Source organism: Prunus dulcis, chromosome 7 (genome assembly GCF_902201215.1).
Source record: "Prunus dulcis chromosome 7, ALMONDv2, whole genome shotgun sequence".
NCBI lineage: Eukaryota > Viridiplantae > Streptophyta > Magnoliopsida > Rosales > Rosaceae > Prunus > Prunus dulcis.
The window spans coordinates 15090721-15114631 of record NC_047656.1 but is presented as its reverse complement, the minus strand read 5'-3'; the positions used below and the strand labels follow the sequence as shown (position 1 = coordinate 15114631).

General features: G+C 37.8%; 4 protein-coding genes across 8 annotated transcripts; 1 reads left to right on the top strand and 3 right to left on the bottom strand.

Moving 5' to 3' along the window:
• The first annotated feature begins 619 nt into the window (after positions 1–619).
• Positions 620–1973, top strand: LOC117635007 (transcription repressor OFP7). The gene has a single exon (XM_034369325.1). It carries the CDS (start codon positions 785–787, stop codon positions 1832–1834), a length of 1050 nt encoding a protein of 349 aa, XP_034225216.1. The 5' UTR covers positions 620–784; the 3' UTR covers positions 1835–1973.
• A 3663-nt stretch (positions 1974–5636) lies between these two features.
• On the bottom strand, positions 5637–7433 carry LOC117635992 (pentatricopeptide repeat-containing protein At4g36680, mitochondrial). Its single transcript, XM_034370403.1, has one exon. It carries the CDS (start codon positions 7227–7229, stop codon positions 6012–6014), a length of 1218 nt encoding a protein of 405 aa, XP_034226294.1. The 5' UTR covers positions 7230–7433; the 3' UTR covers positions 5637–6011.
• Positions 7434–7849: 416 nt separating this feature from the next.
• Positions 7850–13974, bottom strand: LOC117633789 (splicing factor U2af large subunit A). Of its 5 annotated transcripts, none has more exons than XM_034367566.1 (13): positions 13685–13956; positions 12841–13172; positions 12480–12599; positions 11440–11513; positions 10725–10795; positions 10528–10572; positions 10365–10424; positions 10081–10141; positions 9877–9989; positions 9278–9724; positions 8658–8799; positions 8322–8389; positions 7850–8225 (listed from the first exon to the last, which is right to left on the bottom strand). In XM_034367566.1, exons 1-13 carry the CDS (start codon positions 13814–13816, stop codon positions 8088–8090), a joined length of 1803 nt encoding a protein of 600 aa, XP_034223457.1. In that variant the 5' UTR covers positions 13817–13956; the 3' UTR covers positions 7850–8087. The 5 variants fall into 5 exon arrangements, 4 of the variants coding, with proteins under 4 accessions (XP_034223457.1, XP_034223459.1, XP_034223458.1 ...); XR_004586705.1 differs by having other exon boundaries at positions 7906–8225; positions 8322–8531; positions 10528–10575; positions 13685–13968; XM_034367565.1 differs by having other exon boundaries at positions 7906–8225; positions 10528–10575; positions 13685–13974.
• A 693-nt stretch (positions 13975–14667) lies between these two features.
• LOC117635957 (DNA-directed RNA polymerase III subunit RPC5) lies at positions 14668–22376 on the bottom strand. The gene is made up of 12 exons (XM_034370357.1): positions 21800–22376; positions 21480–21656; positions 21287–21361; positions 19924–20088; positions 19537–19584; positions 18558–18664; positions 18408–18461; positions 17753–17804; positions 16863–17491; positions 15946–16161; positions 15586–15706; positions 14668–14987 (listed from the first exon to the last, which is right to left on the bottom strand). Exons 1-12 carry the CDS (start codon positions 22178–22180, stop codon positions 14916–14918), a joined length of 2097 nt encoding a protein of 698 aa, XP_034226248.1. The 5' UTR covers positions 22181–22376; the 3' UTR covers positions 14668–14915.
• Positions 22377–23911: the final 1535 nt, after the last annotated feature.

Below are 23911 nucleotides of genomic sequence, written 5' to 3'. Positions count from 1 at the left end.
ATCAGCGTACGGCCTGGATACTGCTAGGTACTATACATAACATGTGCCTAGATATATATATATATATATAGTCTCCCAATTTCAGGTGTGTCTTACTCTCTTGGAAGTCGGCTCCTTTGGCTTTCGTATATCTTCCCCCAAAAATAATACAAGGAAGAAATGGCAGCAGCTCACCAGTCCACAGCGAAACAGTAGGCTAGCCTGCTCATATACCCACAACCCCAAAAAATAATAATCCAACAATAGATTCTCTTTTGTATATGGATTCAAAGTAATTTCAATCCACAATACTCTCGAAAAGTGTGTTACTAATTATTAACCAGTACATATCTTATTACCCTGCATATTTACTATAATTTCATTTTCACTAACTTATGCCTGCTTATGCTGTAAATCTAAAGTACCACTGTACCACACATCGTAAATAAAATCAAACAAATCAATGTTATTATAATTCTAATTTAACAGCATGACCAGATTGTCTCATAAAAGAACATTTTTTAAACATTATGTCGTATTATAACATTGGATACGAAAAAATAAACGACATTATATGAGTGACATTAAAAAGTAAAAGACTATATTGTTATAAACAGAACAGTGGAAAATGGGTGGAACTAGAGAGAAGTGGTGCACACAACTTTCTATTTAAGCCCCACCACTTCTCATACACAAACAGTTTGCATGTCAATTTTATCACACTGCTACTTCCTGCTTCCTGCCAAGTTAGTCTCCCATACATACATACACAGAGAGCTTGTTTCTTAAGAAACGTCCATCCTTCATGGCGAAACGTTTCAAGTTCCGAATCTCCCGAGTGATCCCCTCCTTCCAATCTTGCCGTTCAAAAGACCCCTCCACTCTCCCCTCAAATCCTGTCCCTTCATTTCTCTCCCGACCACCCCCCTTAGTCAACCACGTGAACTTCCCAGCCACCACCCCACTACCACCACCTCTACCGTCCAAAATCCATCACCACTCCTCCATCAAACGCCACGTGTTATTCTGTGGCATCAGATCCAGACCAACACTCTCCGACGACGACCGCACCAGATCGCCGCCCGACCATCATCATAAGTTCGAGTGGGAAAGAGAGGACAAGTGGCACGTGGTCGCCAAGGTCTACGACATTAACCCACGCAACAAAATCTACACTTCCTCCGCCTCCGCCTCCTCCGACGTAGACGACACCGTTTCGCCTCCTCCCTCCTCCGTCTCGGAGCAGAACAAGAAAACGAATCAAAAACGACGAGTCAAAAACAAAAAGAAGAAAACAACGACAAGTCGCATCAGGATCAGCACGTCCTCCTTCGAAACCGGAATTTTCAGCAGCGAAGGCGGCGGCGGCTTGGACGAAGAAGAAACCGAAACCCTCGTCTCCACCAGATCTTCCAGAAGCTTCTCCACCGACTCATCCCCGCCACTTCCTCGCCGGAAAAAGAAAAAGAAGCGTGGCAGCAGCGCCGCGAAACGCAGCGTCTCGAGAAGGTCATCGGCGGAGATGGAAACGGCGGCGCCGGCTAGGCTGTCGGTGTTTCAGAGGCTGATACCGTGCACGGTGGAGGGGAAGGTGAGGGAGAGTTTCGCGGTGGTGAAGAAGTCGGAGGATCCGTACGAGGACTTCAAGAGGTCGATGATGGAGATGATTTTGGAGAAGCAGATGTTCGACGACAGAGAGTTGGAGCAGTTGCTCCATTGTTTCTTGTCTCTGAACTCGAGGGAGCACCATGGGGTCATCGTTGAAGCTTTCGCCGAGATTTGGGAGGCTCTGTTCTGTTGCGCTACTGGTAGTGCAAGATCATCATCTGGAGCAAGAGTTTCTAGAGCTCTTTAAAACCTAGCTAGCTAGCTCTCAAACGAATGAAAATAAAACACGAACTAGATGATCACTTTAATTATTTTTCAGTTTGAGGGTTTTTATGTAATATATGTGTTGCAAGAGATCATATGAAATAGTATGGGTTAGTTTTAAAGGTTTCTAGTTAAGATGATAATGGTTGTGGCTAATTTTCATTAATTTGTTGTGGTGCATGTTGTTATTCTACGTAGAAAGATGGATGATCAGTTAATGGAAATACTTGGCATGCAAACGCAATGCAAGATGAGATTACTCAAAAAGAGATCGGCATTTATCCGCATTTTATAACACTTGAACAATTCAAATGGGGCTCCAACGATTCGCTAACTCTTGGCAAACAATTGCTCCATCTCTTCGGGAACAGCTCGGAGTCCGTTTGATATACAGGGTGTGATTCTTCTTTACAGCTTAAATTATGGGGGTTGGCAAAGAACCCTGTAATGATTCTTCTTTACTCCCTCGCGTAAGGATTTGTGTTCGAGTAATTTAGTATACTATCTTACCCCTCAATTGAAAATGTCCTATAAAAAAAATAAAAATTAATTTTCTAACACATTACTGAATGGTGCCTGATTAAAAAGCAAAAGTTGGGAGGTAGTGAAAGGTGCAAGAGCTGATAAACGAGTATGCACTTTTGGTCGACATGACATGATATGGTAGCTCCTTTGACAGGGAGCCTGAGAGTATCACGCGGACACAACACAAGAACACAATCAATTGAAAATATTGGGATGTACAACTTTAATCAATGATGTTATTAAGGACCAATTAAGCATTTGGACCGACCAATGATTAAAAAGCCAGTCTTCTGCCTTCTGCCTTCTCATGGACTGAAATGATGTTGTAGCTTGCAACTTGGAAGAAACATCAATAAAAAGCTCTAATCTTCTCCGCTTTGCACGCTCAGTTCTGTGGTGCACATGCCTACCATCCAACTCTAGTCCATGAAAGTCAATATGATGTCGTATCTTGTTGCAGGAATATTTGATAATTTTGTTTGGTACTAATACAACTTACGAACAACCGTTCACGCGCACATAAATAATGAAATCGTTGACTGTTGATGTAATTGAGTCTCACAACGTATCAATAACTAACAAATGTTGTTAGCACAACTTGTACCGTTAAAAAGGATTGTAATTGTTTATCGGACGTAGCGACCTTGTTTGATTTGATTGTGCCATTGCATGTACATTACCAAAATCTTCTCGAGTTGCTAAAAGCTAACACATCCCTTATACAAGAAAAACTAAAATTCACTATTGGATCCGATATGCAATTTGCTTGCTCCTCTTTCTATTATTTCGTTGTTTCTTTTGGTGGGGTCTGCCATTTGTTTCTATTCCTTTCACCTTTCTCTTTTACGCACAAATGGAAAGCAAGTAAGAAAGAAAATTGCCCTCGCCCTTTGTTATTATTACGTACACACCACGTAACGTAATAAAAGTAGAGAAATGGAATCGGATCCATGACGACATGACGAATTGATGACCCACCCTCCAACTCAGTCCTCCTTACAAGTCATCATCATCAGTCAGGTGGTGCTCTTCTTCAATCCCGCCCCACTACTCTCTCTCTCCTGGTTGTTGTGACCCAGCACTGCAGTAAAAAGTAACACTTCACTCATACTGTTAATAGTAAATGGCTGATTAGGCTGTCATTTAATTTTCTCTCTCTTTCTTGGCCGAAGAGAATGAATCTTTTCTGGAAATGGTAAAGTTTCAGTGTGGAGAGCGCGCACACACGGTATCAGAGATTCATCATCCACCTGAGAAATTATATAGCTGGCTCAAAATTGAAATCAGCAGCACATGTCCCTATGAGTTTTATTTACCCCAAGTAAGTAGCAGAGCTTCTTTTAGCGCATGAGCTCAGTTGATCAGATCTTTCTGGTTCACATGTACTTGCGTCTCTTCTGTGTGTATCCATCTTTCTATCTATCTATCAATCTTAGCTTTAGAGGCTTAGAGCTTAGCCTTGCAGCGTGCTATTATGTCTGTGTTTCATCAGAAAATCTTTGTCATTAGCCAGTCACAGTTGCAGCAATAACCCCTGTGTCCTCCACCCTTGGATTCTTATCTTTGTTTCTACCTACTATTTGCCTTTGGGATTGAGTTTGAGGCACACTTTTTTAGAGGATCAAATCAAAGATCCCAACCCTGTGGTCTACTGAGTCTGAATCACGGTGCCCGTGATCTTTATCTATCTGGCTTGTTTAGTTCTAAGTTCTAGCCCAGCCTACCTATTTAGTCCCTTCTTGTCACTCAACAGAAGAAACTACAGAGAAAAATAAGTTTTGGGCTACTTTGTAATGTAAAACTGCAGTGCAGGAAATTCAAATTCTAAATCAATTTCATGTAAAATAGCCACCATTTCAGCAAGCATTACAACAATGAGCAAATGCCAGCAGTCATATGTGTATTGCAACTAAAATAATACCCTTTTGACTTTGGCTTCAAAACCAAAACAAATATAATTTCCAATTTCCAGGAGTGATAGCATGGAACTCATAACAAGGCGTAGCAGAAGTTCCGCTTTTACTTATAAGTAGAACCCTCCCTAGTTTAGATACTTGAAAACTCTTTCACACAATCTATCAACACTACAGAACATATATGATATGCAGTTGGTAGAGACGGAACAGAATGCCTAACCCTCAAAAAACAAAAATTAAGTGCAATTCTATGATTGGTACCTGTCTATGTAAACAAGATGACAGATGTACAGACCCAGAAAATGATAGCTAGGCAAGAAAAACAGTTCAGTACCTTATTTACACATATTGGCTTCCCATAAAGTGATCATATTAAGCACCTTGATTTCCTGTTTAGCAGTCAAATACAAAATAGAGTTAGAAGTAGAAAACTCTAACAAGGAAAAGGGACCTAGAGTAACTTAAGAAAAGGACCATTATTGATTCCATAATTAGAATCTTTCTCATTACAGATTTCAAAAAAATCGTATCCTTGGTGAAGGTTTCTGACTCAAATTCATATATTTTCATTAGGAGTTTAACACACAGGTATGCAACCAGCAAAACCTGCAAGGCAGGCTTTGATCTTCAACTGAGGCACACTAAGAGGGCCAGCTGAACAAACAACTCCAATGATAAATCTTCAGAAATCTGAAAGCAAACAAAATCAACTACTTGAACCGAAAGTAGAACTGAATGGAAGGAGCATTAAACTAGAACTGCAAGTACAAGAAAGGAAAGAGAACCTGAACTTCAAGATATCCAGCCTAAGCTGTGGCGTCTTTGTTTCACTCGGCAGGGTTGGGCCTGAAAAACTTTCCTTATTACTCTATTTACAAAAAGAAATTAGCAAATGTCATATGTGTAGTTATACATTTTACTGCTGACAGTGATTTTGAGTTTTTTCTTTTGCTCTTTGGTGTATAACAAAATAGCTTTGGCTGAGTAGTTATCTTCACTGCTTGACACTCTCCTGCAATCCAATGGCTCTCTCATTTAGAATCAAACGACTCTCATATGCAATCCTGGGACTACCTCCTCTGTAACAGTAACCCAGTGACCTCCTCTATTCTATACAATCTGGGAACTCCAAATAAATTTTTGGTTCTGATTCTGAGCCAAAATAGTTTTGTGGGTCCTTGACAGAGAACTGTAGTACTTAAACTGTTAAACTCTGGTTCGAATTGTAATATGAACATTTCTTCATAGCCGTTAAACTCTGGTGGCAGGACAACTTTCAACCAGTTTTGTTAATCAAAATTTATAAAAGGAAAATAAAACATTACAGAGTATTAACACTCAGCAGGATGTGAACGGAATCTTCATACTGGCTATGGCATAAGCAGGATGCAAAGTAATAAAATACGCCTGCTTCCATATCTGGATAAAAGACGGCTTGAACAAGGGCTCTGAAATCTTACTAAATGCCAGATGAGCCAAGTAATTTTTACTAGCACTACAATAGGTGAACAGATTCAACCAAATAGCAGAAAACAGAGTAGAAAATTAACATAAAAATCAAAATTGAAGCTTTTACAGCATTACAATTTCCAAAAGCTTCAAACTTGCTTCCTCGGAAAATTGGCATCCTTGCTCACGGTTTCACCAGATCAGCTCGGGCAGCCGCAGATGAAGTAATCAACACATTCAGCACAAGACCAACAAGAATCCCGCCAATAACTATGCTGTAGCCTCCTTAGCCTCGTCGTCATCAGGAACCGAAGAAGCATTCCTATTAGAAGAAGCCAAACCGAGACCCTCTTCCACTTTCTTCCAGGCAACCAAAAGATTAGGAGGGAACTTCTTCTTAATTGTGCGTATCAATCCCTTGGCCTCCTTCATCTTCTTCTTCTTCACCAATCCTTCAACCAAATGTCTCATCGTATTAAAGTCGGGGATCTTATGCACCTCCACACTCCTCTTGAAAATCTTATACGCCTTATCATAATCCTCACTACTACACAGATAAAATATCAGAGTCCTAAAAGTTGCAGCATTCGGATTACAAGCATTTCCCTCCAACCCCTCATAAACCTTGACAGCTTCTTCCATCATCTCATTCCTGCAATAACAAGTCAACAAGTAATTGTAACTAATAGTGTCGGGTTTCAGGCCGGCATTCGCCATTTCTTCGATCAAGGCTTTCACATTGTCCGGGTTCCCGCCATGGACATACATAATCTTAACATTATAAGCGGCAGCATCAACCTCAATACCCTTCTTCACCATCTCATTCCACAAGTTCTCAGCCTCTTCGCCATTGCCTTTCTTATACAGAGCATTAAATATTGTGGTGAACGTCACTGCAGTTATCTCAATACCCTTCTCCTCCATCAACCTCAGAGTCTCAATCGCCTTCTCGGGCTTATCAGCCTCGCAATACGACTTGATTAATATACCATACGACACTTTATCGGGGGAGACACCATGCTTGTTGGGAATTTCATCGAACAGCTGGGGGACTTTTTCGAACTGTTTCGAATTGGTGCACGCAGTCAACAGAGCATTGAAGGATAGTGAAGATCTCGGAGTACCCAGCTGGTCCATTTGATCAAAGGTCCTCATTGCGTGGTCGAACATGCCGGAACGGCCGTACGATCGGATGAGGGTGCACAAGAAAGGCTCTTGGGTGATTTTTGGGTCATTTTTGTGAGATTCAATGAATTTTTCGATGTCGGCGAAGCGATGAGACTTGGCGAGGCGACGAACGGTGAGGTCCTGAGCATAGCGAGAGGAGGTAGGAGTCGAGTAGTGTTCGGTGACAGAGGAGTAAATCTCTAAGGCTTTGTCAGGGTCGTACTCTGTTCGGAGCTTGGACTTCGCTTGTGAGATGGAGATTGAAGATTTAGCGGTGGTGGAGAGCTGGCGGAGATGGCGGAGAGGAATTGAAGATGACATTTTTAGGGTTTTGCTGTTTCGGGGGTTTTGGGTGAAAGTCTTGTTGCTTGCTTCTGAAATTTTAGGGTTTTAGGAGTTGGTTTTGTCGCGGTGCAAACATTTTTTGTTTTTTGTTTTTTTTGGGGTCTGAGAGCGGAGCATAAATATAGGAAACCATTTCCCGGGATTTTCCGTATCAGGAAACCCTTTACCTAGGAATATATATTTTTTATTTAAATAAATAGTTCTTCAACTCAAAGGAAAAAACGACACTTCGGTGAAATTTAATGTTCTGTGCTATGGGTAATCCCTTTCTGTTATTTCCAAATTTATTAGGCCCGATCATATAATTGCTCAATGATGTTGAGTAATGAAAGATCGGAAATGACATAATTTGAATAAAATTGTGAATTAAATCAGCTTATCAATTGTTTATCACGTTGTGTTATCTCGAGCCTGAAGCTCAATTTGAAATGTTTAGCTCACAAACTAGTTCTTGGTGTGCTAGCACAAGGTTTGGGATGAGGCCAAAAAGGTAATGGCTCAAGGTGATATTTTTTAGGTTGAGAAATGGCTCTAAGTGTTTAGTTTATGCGAAAAATGAAAAATACATTGTTATGCTTATGAAAAGCTAAAATGTATTCAACCACAGAAAGACCATAACTCATATTTAAGTTCATATTTTCACTTCTCGCACTAACTGGAAAAGTACACAATTGTAATTTTCAACGAAAAAAAGAAATTAAAAAAGGAACAATCATCCTAGCTTACATACTAGGCTACAAGATACCACTAAATGTGGAACATTAAGGAAATAGCAAACTCAAAGTTCTAATTAAGAAATCTTGACAATTCAGTTAATATGTATATTTGGACAAACTAGCCCTCGTAATCGCCCTGGGCAAACTTGTCTTCCGGGTAAAACACTGCTACCACCTGATTACCACCAAACTTCCTGCCATTCAACCCAGTGCGGGCTTTGGTAGAACCGTCAACATCTGCATACTCTAAAAACACCTGTAAATTGAAGATTGTTTTCAGCAAGTAGAAGACATTATCCTGTCAATCAGATTTTCAAACTTCAATGTATTAATAACTAGAATTCAGACCAACCTTCCCAACTCCGGGTAACGGTTCACCATCTGGTCTTGGACGTGGGATGATGACATTCACTAACGGTCCTGCAGATCAGTGAAAAACAAATAGATCTTATAAGTAGACAACAAAACAAATCTTAGGTGAATTCAGTTAGAAGGTTAGGGAGGCTTCTGTCTGAATGTTAGGCCTGAATCTTTATAGCAGAATGTGTGACTACAAAAAAGGCTGTAAAACAGAAAGATGGCGACAAAAAAAAAAGAAAAAGAAAATCAATACCACAATAAACTTTGTAGGATAATTAAAAGAAAGAAAAGAAATCAAGAAATTAACACTAGAGTGATGGTAATTTACCAAACTTTCCGCCTTCCAGCCTCATGTCTTCCAAAATATCTTCATACTCATCATCATCCCTAAGCTCATCTGCAGTTACTACTTGAGTTAAACATACAACCCTGGTGGCGACAGAACTAGGCGGTTGCAACAACATGAACCTCTGCAAATGAAACAAACACCTCAAGATGTTAAACCAAAACTTAAGTAGAGTTCAGATCAGAATCAATATTAAGAAGATGAAAGTAATATTGAGGAAAGTATATAAGCACGTTCATTTAAACACTGCATGTTAGCAAATATATCCCACATTACATAAAATATTCTCACCCAAAAACGAAAAGACTAAAAATTCAGTACAAGGATAATATGAAATATATAGATAAATTATGAAAAAGATAGTTTTCAAACTACATCATATATTTATCAGGGATACACTATTTTATAAAGTCTACAACTACATGTATTATATATGCATTATTTACTAGGATAACATGGACAATTCTAAAGTAAACATCATTTTTTCAACAAAAAAAACACCTTTTCACCATAATATCATTAACTGTAGAATACAGACTCCTTCAGCAGGAGTGACCTGTCCATAACACAATTTTCTAAAGGAAAAACCAATTTGACTCTACCTGCAATGCAATTTGCTGCTGTGCATGCAACAAAACACTCTCTTGCTCTGGTTTGGGCTGGTTGGCACCTTGGTTAGCACGCCTAACTGTGAGTGTCTTGTCACCCATTTTAATACCGTTAAGTGCAGCACAAGCTATGTCTGTAACTGAAAGATCTTGATAAACACAAAAAGCGTAGCCTTTTGAGTTTCCCGTTTCCCTGTCTTTCACTAAATCAAAACCACGAAGGGGTCCGAAGGATTCCAGCAACTCCTTGATCTGTACTTCTGTGAAGTAATAGGGTAGCCCACCCACAAATATGCGGTCAGGACCCTCAAGCCCACCAGCAGAACCCGGTGTAAGCCCAACAGCAGCCAGGTTCAGATTGGGACTTGGCTGGCTTGGACCAAGTGTTGCAGCAAGAGATGGGTTGTAGTCACTAGGTCTCCTCACCTTTACAGGGGCTCCCTGTATTAATTACCCAAATAAAGAAGGGGAAAAGTCAATACCATGCAATATGCTTCACAAAGTGTCAATACCATGCAATCTGCTTTACAAAATGTCAACGCGGCACAAATGACAATCCTATACTGATCTAAACACAAAGAAGTTCAGAATACCTCAAAAATAATTCCATCCAGAGCCATTGCATTGCTGGCCTCTTCAACTGATCTCATCTCAACAAAAGCGAATTTCTTTTCGTGGTTAATGTAAACATTGACAACAGCATCTCCTGCATGAAACAAATACGAAAACAATTAGGTAATCATCTTTAGGCAAGCACACTTGATTATGTACAGATTTGAGTGCAAACATCAGTATACCTGGGGCAGCTGTATTCCCTCCAATTGCAGCCATAACTTGGCTGAAAAATGTAGCAACCGACTGCAGACGATGGCACATTAAGACACATTGTACATTTGGAGTAAAACCATATTTCTTTATTCTTTTTGTAGCATGACTAATTTAACAAAAACAAAATTCATGGAAGTACTCATTGAAGAAAAATAGATATTTATCTGAACAATGTCAAAGAATATAGCAATGTAACTTTACTAACCATAAGTAGAAGAGCACAAATAATAAAGGGTTAAAGAAGTGAGTAAACCTGTTCGTTTGCTGTAGGAGGAAGCCCTCCAACGTACACCCGTCGGGCATGCCTAGTAGCCTGATTATAAATAAAGAACAATTAATGTCAGCACATGCTACATATAGGGGAGCGTGGGATGTAGGAATGCATCGAAGAAAAAAAAATTATCAATCATGCCAACCTGTTGAGTCATTGCCTGTACAGGCATAACTGGAAGGGATCCAAACTGCTGCAAGCACACAAAAAGACATAATATTAGTGAAGATCAAGCATGCTAACATGTTTGGTCACAATATGTTAGAAGGGATGGTGGGAGGGACGGGGGGAGGGAGGATGAAGGCAGCGAAAGAAAGCAAGCAAGAGAGAAGAGAGAGATACCTGGCCAGTCGCTAAAGGGAACATGTTCGGGAACATCCCAGGAATGGTCGGACTAGTCCCAGGAATTTGCCCTGCAAAAAAAATTAGATCGCATTTCAGTCATCAGATCAAATTTAACTTCTAGGACTAATTGAATGTAAATACCAAATGACTCCTCTGCCACTTAATTTTCCATGAAAATTCATTAGATTAAGGATATCCTAACCTTCAGTTTTATATAGTCTATCAAAAGGAGACGAAAGAAATACATCATTTACAAGTTCTGGAGGAAATATTTGTAAGACTACCAAAAAAAGGCAATAGTTGCCGGTTGAAGACGAACAAGATCCATCAAACCGGTGCATTGATTCCTCCTTGTACATAAAAGCTACAGAAGTCGGCTCACACCCATTGTCATCACAGTGGGGCAAGTAGCCCAACATTGCCTTCTTACAACAAAGGACAAGACATAGAAACAAACAAACAAAAACACCAAACACAAGAAAAAACCAGAAAGATCTCTCAGTCCCAGAATTATTTCACCAAGTAAACAATAAAAAATCATAACCCGTCCACAGACCGCAGATTTATAAAGGCTATATGCACAAGTGAAGGAACAAAATATAGCTTACCAAAGTAACACCATCAATTGGATACGAACTTTCCACACTAAACAACAAAGAAAAAAGGCAGTTAACAAAATATAACAATCCTACGTCTAGGAGTGAAAATGTACCTGCTGCAGCAACGGCAGCACCAGCTAACATTGCAGAAGCAGGAGGCGCCATGTCAAAACCGCTAATCCTTTTGCTGCAAGAGTTAATGTCAGGATACCAAGAACAAATATAATATACAAGTGACAACTTAAAACCCTGAGACTAAAACCTACATTCTGTGAATTACTTAAAAAAAGTAATGATCGCAACCAAAGAGAAAAATAAAACCTGCAAAATTTTCCGTCTTATCCCAGACATAAACTACATGAAACTAATACAAGAAATCTCTACAACAGAATTCATATAACTTGATAGTTCTCTACTTCACTACATAAAATGGTTTATGTAGACCATACATCTGGATAATACATACAGAACTAAAAGAAAAGGGAAACGAATAAGATAGAAAAATAAAATCTGCCAAATTTTCCATCTTATCCCATACATAAACTACATGAAACTAATACAAGAAATCTCTAATACAGAACCCATATAACTTGATAGGTCTCTACTTCACTACATAAAATGGTTCTGTAGACCACACATCTGGATAATACATATGGAACTCATAGAAAAGGGAAACGAATACATGAAAGATTTAGTACATAAATGATAAACCACAACACATACAGAACAAATTTTGAAAACCCCATACATCTGGAAAGATAACACTAATCAAAACATACTCCAAGGAGCACAATATTTAAAAATTACGCCAAAAACTATTTGTACAAATTTGATCATGACCTACAAATTTAAACGATTACGGATAATGGATATTTATGTATGCCATCAAAGTTCCTTTTCCTAATTAAATCCATGCAGCTAGATCCTACATTGTCAAATAGTATGAATAAAGAGGACAAGCAAACAAAAATGACTAACAATAATTTGGTCGATAAGGAAACCTGAGTAAAGCAAAAAAATTGAATGAAAATAACTCATGTCAACCAAGTGTTTATTCCAAATATAGGATTTGCTACAGGAGTTAGGAGCCCTTATAGTGATTCAAGCGCATTTTTTTTATCCACATTCACATACTAATCTCTCAAATAACTACCTTTTTGAGCGTGAACGAGAACGTGACCTCGATCTGGATTTGTGCTCAGATCTACCCCTCGAACGAGACCGAGACTTGCGTCTATGCCTATCCTCCCTGTCTCTGTCATAATCCCTCCGCCTGTAAAATCAATTCATAAATAATAATAATAATAATAATAATAATAGAAATAAGACTGCAATAATTCATAGGATTTGTTTCTAGAATAAAGAAATTTAAAAAAAGGAGAAGCTTCCCCTGATTAATTAACACACTAGTTACTATCAATATAAAAAATTCCAAATTGCATCGAACTCAGTTCACAGTACACAACAGAACATTCATTTTACAAGTGAATAACTAGCTAAAAAAAAATTCATACCTATCAGAGTCCCGGACACGGTAGTGATCATCATCGTCATCGTCCTTATCTCTCCTCCGCTCACTTCTCTCGCGATCCCTGTGGCGGTCCCTATGATGACGATCACGATCCCTGTCTCGAGACCTTTCTCTTTCTCTATCTCGGTCCCTATCCCTATTCCTATCTCTGTCCCTGTCCCTTTCCCTATCTTTGTCCTTGCTTCTCCCCCTATCTCTATCTCTGTCCCTCTCCCTCTCCCGATCTCTGTCCCTGTCCTTCTCCTTATCACGCCCCTTTTCTCTTTCCTTTTCTCTACTCTTTGAAGATTCTCTCTCATAGTCACGAGAGCCATGCTGCAAAAGAGACCATCAGATAACTGTACCTTAAAATAACTGATGAAACGAAGCTAATATACACCATTTTCAGAAAGATATTGAAATAAATATTTTATCAGAAGTAAGTTAAGGAGTCTATTATCCTTTACAAAAATAAACCGGAAGTTCAAGTGCTAGTAAATATCAAGAAGCTTTTCTAAGATTGGATATATAAGGTACAACGGAATACACTATCATGCGTAATCCTAGAAAACCCCAATATTCACTATCCAAAGGAGTATTTCCATAAAACGTAAAAAAAACTAAAAACTAAAAGCCCCAGATTCATAGCAGAAAACGAGCAGATCACACACATACAGACACAACCAACACCATTAAATTTATGCAAAGAACCCTAACCAGTCCAGCTAACCCAACATAAACCCTAAAACACCCTCATAAACGGAGCCCCTTCGCAGCGATCTTAATTTTATGTAATCAGAAGAAAATAAGAAGTCAGTAATCGCATGGTTTTGCAACTCTTGGTGTACCTGAGATTTGGAATCGCTGTAATCGTCGGGACCGCCATGGTTGGTAGCACGAGGTTGGGGAGAGGAACCCCCATCGCCATAGTTGTCAGCGTCCTCTCCGTTCCCTTCGTACCTTCCTTCGTAGTCCGTCATCTTAGGTTTCAGTTATCCCGGACTTTCTCGGAGTTGCTCTCTATCACAGTCTTACTTGGCGTTTGTTTCTCGGGAAAATTGTCTGCGATATTAGAAGACTAGACCGACTCTGAGCGGTGAGAAATCTAGGGCTCGATAATTGGGATTTTGCCACTTTATAGAGAGCACGAAGTTTGAGTGGAAAGGATTTACCTTAGGCTGTATAAATGTTTTTTTTCTTTAACTTTTTACTACAAACTGCACCCAGTAATATTATGATGAGATTTTACCAAACATAAATTGAACTTGAAACCTCTGATAACATTAGAAAAATGTTGAATTTTCACGTTTGTTGACTTTTAAAAATAACACCAGAAGAAGAGGTATCCATATTTAAGTATTGTTCTTAACCTAATCTCCCGATTACTTCTTTTAGTTCGTATAGAAATGGAGATAATTTGTGCTATGATTTATACCTGAAACCTGTATAAGAATATTGGAATTTTGATGGTCTCACAAAAAGAAATATCACTCAATTAAGAGTTAGTGTAGCACAATGCTCTATCAAAATTTTATTGAAGGTCAATTTATAATCGTGTGTGATATAGCATGTGTAATACGATAAAACTTTAAATTGTCAATCTTAAACTTTGCAAAGTTTTCACCAAGATATTTATTAAATGAGATCTAAAAACTATGTGGTTTAGACCATTAACCACACAACGAAATGCCCCAACGATAGAATTCTTTTCAACTATTCATCCAAAAGTTTTCATAATAAAATTAAGTTTTCATCAAATTTCCATGGGAGTCCCAATAAATGCGTGTTCTGAGTTTGGTTTATCACGATAAATCTCGGATAGCTTGTTATAGAGGAAACAAAGATAACAACATGTTGAAAATGCGCCTGCATAAAACTATCATTGTACAAGTTGGCGTGTATCGTTCATTTTCTTGTTTTGGCTTTGGCCGCCATGGCAATCCCAAAAAAAAAAAAATTTACTAACATAGCACAACGATGTACTTCCTGAAAAAGAAAGAAAAAATGAATTTGGCAGCTCCCTATTCCTTGAACCACCGGTTAAAATTTTGTCATAAATCCATCATCAGGTTTCCAAAATTAGTTCGGACCACCATCACCGCTTTTTAAGATCCAAGCAGAACCCTTGAACACGCAAAAATCATTCATGACCTGCACAAGTAAGCAACTTCTAATGAGAAATTATTATGGAAGAATCATACTTCTGGTTAACATGCAAAAGCAGTCATCGCTGATATAGCATTTACACTGCTACACACGAGCTAAGACCCCTCCTAGACTGTTATGTAAACATGTAAAAACAAAGAGTATAAAACTTAATTAAACCGTGATTCTAAGATTTGGTTTTCATTGCCACTAATTGAGCCCTCATCCCTATCTTTCGGAACAGATGAGGTTAAATGAGACGCAATGTGCAATTCCATGCCGAGGTGCAAGTGCAACAGAAAAGCAAGGGTTTTTATCAAGAACTGCTAGTAACGTGGTTCCAGAAAAATCAACGTGTTTTGCTGACCACTGATACACAAGAACCATATAACTGGGTTCAACAACAGAGTTGAAAACATTGGGCAACAAGAAGAAGACACCTCAGTTTCTTAGGGGTTTCTAGCGCCTAGGGTCTTCTCACTTATTTTAAAAAAAACTGTTGTGACAAACAGTCAAAATAAAGAAAAAAGGAGAAAATTTATGTTAGGTAGCCTGACAACCAATGTAAACCTCCTTCAGATCACAAACAAAAGAAACAACTAACCTTGTTGTATTCGTTAGTGTTGATGTCCCTCTCAAGAGCAATCTTGGCAGCTTCAAAAACCTCACCCCTTTTAAGCTTCGCATTAGGTCCTTTTGTGCATAGTAGATCAATAACAACTTTCCTGCAAGAACAAACACAAATACAAAGTAAAATAAGAGTATAACTTATTACTTAACAATACTTGCAACTGATGGAATCTCGCTCATTCAGAAATCACCGTGGAACACACACCACAACATCATCATAGTTTCTGGTAAGAAAACAAGTGATTTTTATAACCTCTTCTTATCCCTACACCAAGGTACACAACATCATATGTTTTAGGCACTTTGTCAATAAATAGATGAAAATGGGAACAACCTCAATCTGTCATGCTCTGAGTGCTCTGGCGATGATTTCAAGACATATAACCCATGTATGTCTGCTGCAACTTGACATATCACTTTCTGCAACTCATGTTGAGGAGCATCAACACCATATGCTGCATCAATCACCCTTTTAGTTTTAGGATCAACCTTTGGAAGAGAAGACTTTCTGACTGCCAACCGCCGTAATCCTTCACATATGAGCCGAAAGCTGCCAAGAAAATTGCAAGTCAAAACTACAAGATTGAAGAAGATACTTCCATCAGTTCTGACAACTTCATGATTACACCATCATATTGAGAACAGAGAGCGTTAATACTGAAAAGTGTAAACTGGATAGGTGTAGGACATCAGAAACCTTTTCAAAAGATAGTTATAACCTTAATAATAGAGCAACATTAATAGCCGTTCTAACAGAATTAAAATTCCAAACTAAAATATGAATGCTAGTATTAGTATTTTTGTTCATCATGCATGTTAAACAATTAAATTTGATACCCATAACTGTACTAATTAATGTTTCCTTACACATTTTACATGAAAATTTGAAGTAAATTGATAAAGTAATTGCCAAACACTAACAATGACCTAAAATTTGGTAGACATGATATTCATAACCAAAAAATTTATTTCAAAATTTTAACTAAGAAATAACAAGAGACAATAAAAGTAATGAGGTGGCGTAAGAATTAGAAAATTTTACACTGCTGTCAAGAGTTAACTAATTCTATCTCGTTTTCTAAAACACCCGACTTTTCATAAAATAAAATAGAACTAGCAGAACTACCTAATGCTAGCAATTATAATTCCAGTTCAAAGTCTACTACAGAAAATCTATCAGAAACTTTTTGATGCATGAATGCAGCTTCACGAATTGTGAAATGTGCAGAGGTTACAGCTCAAAACACCTACTTGCAAACTTTGTGTTCTTGAAGAACTTCCTTTATAGCCTCTGGTAAAGCTGCTCGAGTTTCATCTGACATGGTTCTTCCCCCAATCTGTACATCACTTGCACTTCTTGTCGTACCTTTATCAGAATTCAGTGATTTACCAGGCTTACTAGTCATACAAGCATTCTTCACACCACGGTCAGTATGAGCTTTAAAGGCATTCACCAACTTTTCTTCCATTCTTTCCCAGTTCTGTTCTTGGCTTTTAAAGATGTCTGGGTAGAGTTCTTTAAAAGACTTATCTGACTGCTCTTTTAATTTCCAATCTTGAGAGGAAGGTCTTGAGACAGCCAAAATTTTTAGGGATTCATACGCATGATTTTTATGGTTTTGTGGGAGGTTCAACTGTGAATTACTGATTACAGTGTTCTTCCTAAATAAATTTAGGACGTAATTTCTAGCTGTCTGCCGAGCAACATGATCTCTATCTTTCATATCTTTGGATGGATATAGCAATAAAGTTTTTGGAACCCAGAGACCAGAGTCCAGCAGTAATTGAGCATGCTTCTGAAGAACATCCAGAAGTTCTTCCCCGATGTGATCAGGAGCGAAGTACTTCTTAAGATCACTGAACCGACGAGCTACAGGTTCCTGTTATGGCACAATCTTGAATTAATGGATTGCTCAAGAACAGCCCTAAGAGAGTGTGCTTCTGAAGGTTATGAATCCACTGTCATGACTTCAAGGATTTTTCAAAAATAAAGACAATGATGGTAAATTAGCCCCAGTTCCATATGATGGAAGGCACAATGCTAATATGAGGTCAGACAAAAATGGTGCGCACCAGCTTCAAATTTATTACTATAATATTATCAAAACACTAATATGTGGCTTAAGTAAGTTGCAACCAACCTCAACAAGCAACTTCTTGATACGCTCTTCCAGAGGCAGGGAAAGTAGAAACCTAAAACGACATTCATTCACATATTTAAATCAAAATCAAAATAAGGTTAAAAAAAAGTGCTAATGTTTTCATTCAATAGCTATGTCCTTAACAAGTAAATAAATAAATATGCATAAATGTACACAAAACCAGGTGAACAAAAAACTTTGTTTGTCCACCAAAATGACAAACAGGCAAAAACAAGAGCAATCACCACATAGTATATATTTCTCTCGTTGTTTATCTAGCCAGCCAACAGGATTAAGATAACCAATAAATGAAGCACTTCACAAGGGGAATGGGAGGTCAACCAATAATTTTATATGACAATGTCTTGGTTGCTTCTTGTTCTATATTTTGTGTCTATATTGTAAGATTCATCTTCAAAATTTCAAATACACATCCTCTGTTTTCATGAAAGATTAAAAGACCCCTTCAGTTTCAACTTTTTGCAAAACTATTAAAAGATGGGCAAAATTGATACTCCCCTTACCTCTTTGAAAATTTAAGATCATGCTTTCAAAAGTACAACTTAATAAAAGGAACTCAACATATTACAGTTTGCACGACGTTAAAGAGAAAGGAAATTGACTGACGAACTAAATAATATGAAAATGACCGCACCTTCTTGAAGAACCTTTGCACGTTCTAGGACACAAGGAGTTAACATAGTCATACCTTCAAATAACAACAAAAATTTAACCATTATAATTTGAATTTCAAAAGCTTTTAAAGAATGGGGAAAAAGGTAGTATTGGGGAATAAATAACGTACGGGCTCATTGTAAACTGTATAGGAGAACTTTCTTGTCCCACCATCCTTCGTAAATATTTGGCCGAAAAATCACTTTCTGAGGAATGATACTGAAGTGGAACCCAACTCTGAAAGAGGCAGAGGAGGAAGACATTATCCCAACTAATCTAATAAAACAACCAATGTAATGCACACAGTCCTTTGTAGAAACTCAAACACACAACACCAAGTACTTTTTTTTTATGGTAGAAATCAAGAAACGAAATCCGGAGCATTAATTCCACGGAATAAGTTAAGATAATAAAGCAATATAATCAAAGATCCTGTAAAATGTGAAATAACAATTCAACAAAGCAACCACTGTTGCGAATGTTTGAAAAATCGCTAAAATGTTAGTGATATTGCCATGTTTGGAGTGCCAGGGAGAACAAAACGTCTAGTGTTTCCAGACATTCAGACAATTTTCATCTACGACAGCAAAATAAACGAGCAATCGTAAAAAACTTGGGCTCCAAAGAATGTATCTAGGCCGGCAAGTACAGAATGCTTAGTCTTCAAAGACGAACCTCACCAACAATAAATTTATCCATTTTCATAACCAAAAGAATAAACCATGAAAAATCTCTAACATATCCTTCAAATGGTTCATTATAATATCACCCAAAAAACGAGTTAATTGTTAGAAATAGTCAAAGGATTCAACCGAAAGGTATAACACCTGTCTCATAGGAAAACAAAACTTCTTACTTATGAACTGCACTTAGAAATAAAGCTTGGTGATGTCATACTCAACTAAGTGATCAGAATACCAATATCATATCTGACATAATGCTACTAAGTAGTAATATTTTCTCCTAAGAAATCCAAATTCATAGCAGGAGGGAGGAACTAATACTTCAATGCCGTCAGATCAGAATGAAAAGAATCATACTAATAAGCAAAGTTCATTAAATAATCCTCATTCTGCACAGATGTTTGAGATTATAAATCACTCCCATACCTCTTCATCTTCCGTTTTTTTCTCAGTTGAAGACTCCATCCGCTTGGTCTGAAACAAAATAGTTTCAAATGGTTCATAACATAGATTCAACTGTTATTATGTACGACATAAATAAAGTTTTTTTAAAAACAAAAAACAAAAAACAAAAACAAAAACTTGGATTGATGAGATGGAGTCAGACTTCAGGCACTGAAGTTAGAGAAGTCCAAAACTGGAGTATCATTGTAAAATCTAAAACTAAATACTTGATAGATTTTAAAAAGTTCCAATATGCACAAAATGGGTCCAAATCCTAAAAAATTCTTCACTATAGTGCCATAATTTCGTACAAAATATAAAATTGCGGAGAGAGAGAGAGAGAGAGAGAGAGAGAGAGAGAGAGAATACCTGCTTCTTCGATGGACCCGAAGATGTTTCTTGTCTAGACTCCTCTAATTTAACTTTAACTTCTGCATCCCCTGTGACACTGTTCTTCCTTCTTGAAGAACCAGACTTCAAATGTTCCAGTGACGGTCGGAGCTGTACAACTTTATCAATAGGATTCAAGTGTAACTGCAAGATGAAGAAAAAAAAAAAAGCAAAACCTCTTTCAATGCTTCTACATTAATGAGTCAAACCAACACTGTGTCGCAAAGTGAGATACTATAACTATAACTATAAAAACCATTTACTCTCGCAAGAGATACTAGGAAACTACTAATTACGTTGCAACATTTGTGCGTAACCTTTAAAAAAATCTGTTGGTATAATTGCATGTGCAAAACCACCAATATAAAGAGAACACAGAAGGACAGTTTGTCCGCATTTACGTGCGCATATGTCTAGAGAGGGCATCCATGGTAAATTTATTTAAATCATTAAAAAAATCAATCATAGATTCAATGAAATAAATGCACAACTCCCATCTACCAAGCAAGCCCATATATTCATGATTTCACGAGCACCTTTTTAAATGAATCGCCTTGGGGCCTAGCATGATATGACACATTTGACCAACCGAAGAGTGTTGGATTTGTGCACTGACATGCTCAGTCTAATCCCAAAACAACAAAAACTCATGCTCTCTGGCCAACTTTTAACAGAACAGAGAGACAACATACGCAGGAGAAGCATTTAGCAGCCTAAAATTTATGCAAGAACCCTTTCATGAAACTTTATACAGGCCTAAAAGTGAACCTTGTTGGGGTCTGAAGACAGTGTTAAAATCTATTAACTAAGCATATATGGGCATTCAAGTAATTATTCAAACCTAGCTACCTTTCAACAAATTAACACCATTCATACTAAACACCTAACCACTTCCAAGGTAAATATTCCAACACTAGTTCAACTATGCATATTTTCAAGTGCAATAAGTGTATTCTCTTCAAAAATGAAAATACTGTTTATATCATCTGAAATTTGATTGGAAAATTAACTGACCTACAAGCTCAGAAGCCTTTCACAATTTTTCTCTTTTATTTCAAAAAATCAAATTGAGTCAATTTGAGAGGATTATCAGCTACAAATTCACAACTAAAGGTCATTACTTCTTTCCTGGAATCATGGTCTCCTCAGACGATCTTAATGACAAACCACCCTTATTGGAAACATCTATCTCTGAAACTCGGGATGGCTGGAGTAAACGCATACTCAATTGCCTAAAGAAATCTAGCTCGTTTACCAATCTATAGTAATATAGTAAATTCAACCACATTAAACATAAAATCCGTGGATGATACTTCAAAAGGTCAAGAAAAGTTGCACATACCTTATCACCCATCAAAACCCCAACAGCATAGCCAGTTCCAGTAGTGCGAGTTGGCTTCCATGTTGTATACAGAGTCTGAGGAAAAATCCAATAACACAAAACCACACTACATTACATAACAGTGTAGGCAACAATGTCACAACATCAAAAACAGAATTAAGATATAGCTACAATCTTTATGCAAAAAATTGACCTGCTTAGTCATTTTAAGTCTGTTACCGCAATCTTCATCGTAATTCTTAGGGTCAAGATTAAGAGACAAATCAATCTCCATTTCTGAAGTGGCAGGCTTCAGCCTCACCTCCTCGCACCGGTTCTCCAACTCATACGGTCGCCACCATGGCCTCAGAGGATATTGCAATACATACAACTGATAAAGAAAGATCAAAAGAATTAAAGAAAACATTTCCCCAAAAAATAAATAATAAAAATTAGAGCAACAACGAGCTTAAGGGGGAGAGAGAGAGAGAGAGAGAGAGAGAGAGAGAGAGAGAGAGAGAGAGATTGACAGACCTGAGAGTTGTCATCGATATGAGGATTGAAGAATACGTCGATTTCACGCACAATTGTGTCTTCGACATCGTCTTCTTCCATAGGGTCGTCATCTTTTGGTTCTTCATCGGTTTCCATTTTCAACCCGCCATTTGAATCTTCGTTCTTAGGCGCGCCATCGGTTCCTTCTTCTTCTTTCTTTTCCGCAATCAGGGCATCCAGTTCTTTTGGTTTAGGTTTCAGCTCTGGCTTTTCGGGTTCGGGCTCGGTAACCGGTTTCGGAGGCTCTTGTTTGACGACGGGTTCGGATTTCGGTTTCGGCTTGGCCTTGGAGGACCTGGGCACGAATCTGCTGGGCCGAGCAGCAACCTGGCTCGGCTTGTCGAAGTCGTCCAGGTCCATGGTTCTGTGGTTTTTTTTGCTCCGGTGAACGGTGAAAATGGAGAGCAGAAAGCTGTCACTGCGAGGTTTCTTGTGCGCGGTTTTTTGTTTGCTTAGGGGTTTTTGGGGTTTGAAGTGTTTTGGGCGTGGGGTTTTTACAAGTTACAAAGGCAAAGCAAAATTATTTTTCTTTCTTTTTCTTCAATTTTTATTTTATGGTTTCTCTATTGAGATAAATGTGGTTAAGTTTTTTTTTTTTTTTTTTTGGTTGAGATGGCGGGTCTAAATTTAATTTAATTTATTATAAAAATTGCATAGACCTTCTTCTAACGCCCAATTAAACACAATAAAAAAAATTTGCCTCCTGCCAATGGGGTTGTACCATAGTGAAAAAGTATATTTGACCTAAAATAGTCTCACGTTCGAAATCTTTAGGCATTAGTGTGTATGAGTAAATTCCACTCCCCCTTTCTACCTTTGAAAAAAATATATATATGTGCCTTTTCAATGCTTCATATTTGTTTTTAGCAAATAATGTTCAAATTCATTCACATATAACAAATTTTGTGAATGTATGTCAGCCCAAAGGCCCAAGAACGTTCGGTACGATTGGCAAATTCATTTTGATTGGGGTGCGCCAAAGCCCAAACTGCTGTGCAATACTTGGTCCACATATCAGCTATTAAACTTGCAAAGCTATTTTCTCTGTCTTTTTTTTTTCATGATCCTAAACCATTGAAGAGAGTTTTACTTCACCTTTGATCCACGCCGGATTTCAAAATCATGGACAAAAAAAATTTGGTAGACATTGTGTTTTGGTAGAAAGTTTGTTGGCAACTTGGCACTGTGGAAGGATGTGTTGTTGGATCCTTTTGTTACTGAAAGGACCACTCCAAAAGTAAAGGAAACAATAAAATCATGACATATAACAAAAAAATGCTTTTTCGAGCCTTTAGCTGTCCCAATAAAGCTTCACAAAATGATACCATAAAGAAAATGTATCAAATTCATGGTATCATGATACCATGAATTTGCAAATTTACAGTATTCGAGGATGATCTTATGTTATGTTTGCAAGTAGTCTTATTTACCATGTCCAAAATTAGGGGATGTGAATTGCCAAGTTATATTTCTTCCCTTCGTTTGTTTTTTCATTTCAATCTTGTTTAAAAATTTAATTGAGCGGCCAATTTTACGTAATTGTTAAGAAATGAAAGGTTAAAATGAAGAACTCAAGTAACATGAAATAAGTGACGCGACAGTAATCTGATTTATCGAAAAAGTGACATTTTTGTTCACATATCTTGTTCTTTCAAGTGAGCAAGCTATGAAGATTCAATAAGGATACTTCAACAGCTGTCCTGCGAGATCATAATATTGACAAGACGTACGAGAGGCATTGTGGTGCCCGGAAAATTTCTTTAAAGGAGTTTAGGTATTTAATGTTTTTTGGTGAGGGGATCTGAGGAGTTTGATCCTATTGCCTGGCCGAATTCGGAGTTTGCTGCTGGAAGATCAAGTAAATATCTATGAAACTGGTTTGCCAAACAATTTCTCCAGGGCTCATTGGCTTTGAGATTGCCATAGTTTGATCAGAATCAAGCAACTCAATAAAATGAGTAAATTGAATAGGTGTTTACGTTTTTTTCTGTTAAACATGTCAGAATGTCGAGCATATCATTGCGTCTATACAATTATGTTTTTTTGTTGTTGGTTAAAAGCACATATCTAATACAATAACTAGTTTTTGGT